Raw genomic sequence first — 5,427 nt, 5'->3', positions numbered from 1 at the left:
ACGGTAGTTTTTTAGCTAACTTAGCTAACTACCTAGCTAGCTACCTAGCTAAAAATATAAATAATTTGATTTCCCATCACTGTAACACAGTAGTATGTTAGCCAGCAATACACAATATGGGTTTCAGTAGGTAAACTAAAGTTAGCTAGGTGGCTTGAAGGAAAAATAACTTACTAGGCACAGTATTTGTCATCTACCCTCTTTGTGCTCGAATTTGCTGTCGTTGAGTTTCTAACGTATGGTCATCGTAAGGAGCATCTTTCTTGATAGCCGCAAACCATTGGCAGCATCAGGGTAAATCTCTGGTAGGTAGAATGGTGAAAGAGAACTTCTGAAATTGCTGTGTGTCGTTCATACAAAAACTCTTTGTTTTGAATCCTCTTCGCTACATTCCGGATGAATATGTATGGTTGAATGTCCCCATATGTAGCTAATAGAACAGAAAAAAATGCTCCATCAATGTATTTGTGTTGATGAGAGGAGTCACTTGAAGCCATTTTATGACCAAAGGATTGTGTTGTTAGTGTCTACCTCCTTTTCAAAAAAGCACTCCTTGTGGGTGGGACCGGGGCCAGAGCACGAACCACCGCCTAGCAAAAGTTGTAGTCTTTTAGAGACTGGAAAAAAAATGTCTGCTTGTATATTAACAATGAATCCGCCAATTGGGACATCGCTGAAAGACGTGCAATGGCTCTATCGAACAAAGACTACTGTCGTGTCTTTGGCTATGCCGGATTAAGTGATATGACATGCTATTCTATAAAATCCTTTCTCTGTAATTAATATTACCTGATTAAGCTAACCATGTAAATGTAATTAACTAGAAAGTCGGGGCACCACGGAAGAACGTTTATAGAGCCGTTATCTTCCGAATAAGCTCTTAAAAGACTTAGTAATATTTTACATCAATAGCCGTCATCTTAATCCTCACCTTATTTCAATCTCATAATGAAAGTTGTAAATTCTTGGTTATCTTCACGAACCCTGGCTAACAAGTTGAATCAGCAATACAAAATTATGTCATACAGAAAATGCCCCTGGTGGACGGAGCCGACATGGCGGCTTGTTACACAAAGAAAGGGGGTTGGGCTTGAATGAAAGAGCGGGAAGACTGAGGAACAAAGAAACAGCTATGCTATCGTAAATACAGAATCTTATGCATTCTAAATTACCGCCCATTTGGAAAAGGAAAATGCAATAAATATTAATTCTGAACTGCGCTTCGGTAGATTGGTCGTAGATAGTAGGCCGGGTTGGCCAAGAGAGATCTTCCTGTCCTCGGAAGAATGTCTCTGGTGGTAAATTGGATACGTTGTGGTATCTTCGTCTGTGTTAGACTGGATCCGTCGTCCGTCCTTTCCTAGCCCACGTCTACAGCGGCCGCTGCTAACTCAACGGCTAGGAAGTATCACTTCTGTAGTGAATAAGTTCAAAGTTCATACCGTTCACAACCAAAGCTCACGCCGAGGTTGGCTTAGTTCTGTACTTGACATGTGTGTCCTTGTAACGCAGAGGCTGCAGACCTCACGTAGTGGAACCCATTGTTACATTGTGTCATTGTCTTATATAGTGGAGAGGGGGAAGGATGTGTTTCAAGGTTTATGACCCCTGTCTCTTCACAGGGGCGGGCCACTGATCAAGCAGGGCACTTTCCTTATGAAAACCAAATTCTCTCAATTGGAAGCTAAAATTACATTTAATCTCCTAACAAACAATTTCGATATCAAGCATTTCAATTGCATAACAATTCCATGTGACTCTGATAACTAGAGGGTGTATACTTTCCCAGGTACAGTTTATGTCGTCCTGTCATCAGTCATAATGTCTCAGATGACAACCGAACTGACATCCATACTCATTAAGTTTCAAAGCATATTTCCAACTGGTTTTATTACCAAAATATGGTTCCTTTTCCCCATTTGTTTGATGTTCCCAGACTCTCTATATTTAACACAGGCTATTCAACAGTCCTTCAGTAGGGTCAGAAAGAGAGGGGAAGGGAGAAAGGTATTTATGGGGGGGTCATAAACCTTACCCACAGGCCAACGTCATGACACTACCATATCACATAGTGTGATCAGTATAACATAAAGCCTTTGCGGAATGTCACGAAGCAAGAATACATTTTTATTTACTTGTCAATTATGTATGAAACACATCTCACTTTCCTAGAAATGCCTCGGACATGATGAAAACAAGCCCACATTCCCTCAGGCTGAAATTCCCCTTTAATACCACAGCTAATAGTCTGCGGACCAGAAATTCTATAACAGCATCCCCAATCATAGACCTAACGTTACACTATTTGAACACCATTTTTAATACATCTAGTTAGTACATAATCAATGCAATGATAATAACATCATTATTGAGATAAAATCACAATGTCTCTAGTGAATTAGTTTTGTAACCCATGTCTATTTTGCGTTGATTGGTTAAAAACAGATAGCCTACATTACTTTTATTAGTTCAAAACAATCAGCTTGCTTGCAAGAGAAAATGTTGCTCTCAAAAAGACCCAAAAGAATGGCTGATTTAGAAAATAGAAATTTCCCTGAAGAATGGACAGAGACATATCATCTTACCACATTTCTCAGATGCCTAACCAGTGTATCTTGTTTGCAACAAAACTGTCTCTGCTTGCAAATTATTAAATCTGTGTCATATAATTCCAGTCAATGTAGCCTACATTCAAAAGTTACCTTTCCACCCCAGAGAGAGGCACGATGCAGAACAATTTAAGCTTTAACTGCTGGCTACTCTTCTGTGGTTTAACCCAACAAGAGAAGGTCACAAGTGAGTCCCTAAAAGCTGCCTGGGTTTAAATATCTTATATTTTACAGAAAGTATATAGTTCAATTGATAGCTACAGAGTTCCACATTGTTAGGCTATTAGATTACTTGCCAAGCAAAGTATATATTTTTCCATAAACCCTGGCCAGCTAACATGTGGAGTGCTGACATGTCTCCTGGTGTTGTGGGTTCTGGTCCAAACTGGGCAATGACAAAATCCAAAACGGTTAGTCTTACACATGTATGCTATTTCCCATGTAAAAAAATGTAACAAATCATCACCAATATGGCATTTTTTCCATTAAAATGCTCAGAATTTGAGAAAATTAACCCTTTCTCTCATGTCTAACTATCAGTAAGGCTGAAGGACAGGATAGGTGGGTACAGCAACATCCAATCCTGTCATACATTACATCATGCTTTCACAAATGATTTCTTTATCCAACCATTTTTTTTCTTAGTTTCTGTGCTCACTTGGCTATGGTGTGTGTGTGTGTGTGTGTGTGTGTGTGTGTGTGTGTGTGTGTGTGTGTGTGTGTGCGTGTGTGCGCGTGTGTGCGTGTGCGTGCGTGCAGAGAGACTCTGGAGAGGGGAGTGGCTGTCAGTCAATCAGGGATAAATAGAGAGGCAGAGCTCAGAGTTTGTCAGAAGTCTGACCTGACAGGGTCACACACAGGACCAAGCAGGAGCAGGACCTCAGCATTTTGATCATTTTCTACAAATGGAGAAACATGAAGACGTTCAATACTGTTTTCAAGACAGAAACTCTTCTTGCAGAAAGACTTTGCTATCGACATCTATCTACATAACACTGTACATATTCTTCTCATTGCTTTCAGCAGTTACAGTATTTTTGAACATACTGGTGATCATCTCCATCTCTCACTTCAAGCAGCTCTACACTCCAACCAACCTGCTCATCCTCTCTCTAGCTGTGGCAGATCTCCTGGTGGGACTGATTGTGATACCAGCAACGACTGTAGCATTAATGGAACCATGCTGGGGTTTTGGGGAATATTTCTGTGTGTTTTATTTCTACATCACTTGTTTATGTGCTTCTTTATCTCTGGGCAGTTTGGTATTGATATCTATTGACCGCTATGTTGCTGTGTGTGATCCCTTATTGTACCACTCCAAAATAACAATAACAAGAATGATGTGTTGTATATTAACTACCTGGTGTTTTTATATCATATATGATGCTGCTATTATAAAAATATTTGTAAATGTACAGGTACCCAGTCAGTGTTTGAAAGAATGTTTTATTGTTGAAGGGTTTATGTGGGGTAATATCATTGACCTTGTATTTACAATGGTTGTCCCATGTTCTATTATTATAACACTTTATATGAAAATCTTTGTGGTGGCCAGATCACAGGCCAGAAAGGTATTTTCAAAAGAGGCTGCCGGTGTGTCTGGTGTTAAACCTGTACAGGCTAATAAGTCTGAGAGAAAAGCAGCAAAAACTCTAGCTATTGTTGTTTTCAACTATCTCATTTGTTGGATTCCAATTCAATTTTATTTATTTTTTCTTTTAGTTGACAATGTATCATCATTCATCATCAGCTTTCTGCCACTTGTTAATTCCTTAATTAATCCAATAATTTATGCTTTCTTTTATCCATGGTTCAAAGTGACAGCTAAACGTATTTTAACTCGGGTGAAGTTAAGGCGTTCATAGTTCCTATGTTTTTATTCCCTAGTTTGACATAATTATGTTATACTGTTTTGTTGTTGTTATTACTTCTTTCATGTAACAATATATTGACATTACCTTGCTCCGTGTTCTCGTCATAGATACATGTGGGGTTGATACAGAATGATTTTCCTGAGTTGGATTGGAATGACTTGGAGAAGGCATAAGAAGGCTTAAGCTTGTTTTATAAAATACATTGTAGTCATTTTGGGTTGTATATTCCAAATACTAAAGTCTGTGGTTGTTCCATATTATTTAATAATAAATTGTATGTAATTATTCAAAAAGTACATTTTGAGGATGTCTGTATGTTGTTTAACATTACCCTCTAGTGGCTTAATTGGACACAATGTCTTTAACAAGTGTAGTAAAGTTGAAATGTACAGTACCTCATGATATCAGATAACTTCCAGGTCTAAATCAATGGTCTATTGTAGTAGTTGATGGTAAAATGTAAGAATATGCAAGTATGGGTAACACTTTATAATAACATTCAGTAATAAACCATTTGTAAGGCATTTACAGTTTGTTCACCATTAATCATTACTCCCACATTTGTTAAATGTTAGTCAGTTAGGTATTCTCACATTTATAAATAACTACTATATACATTAATGATTAAACACAACAGAGCAGGAGACTGTAGCAGACACTTCAACCTCAACATACTGGGTATGAACACTACCACTACTCTCACTACCACTACTCTCACTACCACTACTGTCACTACATCACTGCTGCCAGGTCAGGGGTCACACCAGAGCAGCTCTCTCAGATGCTGTTGAGTCTGAATTAATATAGAGATTAGTAAGACTTCATAATAACACTTTGTAATAAACCATTTATAATGGATTAGTAAATAGTTTATTCTTCATTCATTTATCATTACTCCCAGATTTGTTTTAGTAAGCTAGTTATTCACACATTTATAAACAACT

General features: G+C 38.1%; 1 protein-coding gene across 1 annotated transcript; it reads left to right on the top strand.

Annotated features, from left to right (window-relative positions):
• The first annotated feature begins 3,450 nt into the window (after positions 1-3,450).
• Positions 3,451-5,000, top strand: LOC106582431 (trace amine-associated receptor 13c-like). The gene has a single exon (XM_014165537.3). The coding sequence runs from the start codon at positions 3,515-3,517 to the stop codon at positions 4,472-4,474; it is 960 nt and encodes a 319-aa protein (XP_014021012.1). The 5' UTR covers positions 3,451-3,514; the 3' UTR covers positions 4,475-5,000.
• The last annotated feature ends 427 nt before the right edge of the window (positions 5,001-5,427 follow it).

The sequence above is a fragment of the Salmo salar genome, chromosome 21 (assembly GCF_965601325.2).
Source record: "Salmo salar chromosome 21, fSalSal1, whole genome shotgun sequence".
In the NCBI taxonomy this organism is placed as follows: Eukaryota; Metazoa; Chordata; class Actinopteri; order Salmoniformes; family Salmonidae; genus Salmo; species Salmo salar.
Note: the sequence above shows the minus strand (reverse complement) of the source record. Positions and strands in the feature narration are given on the sequence as shown.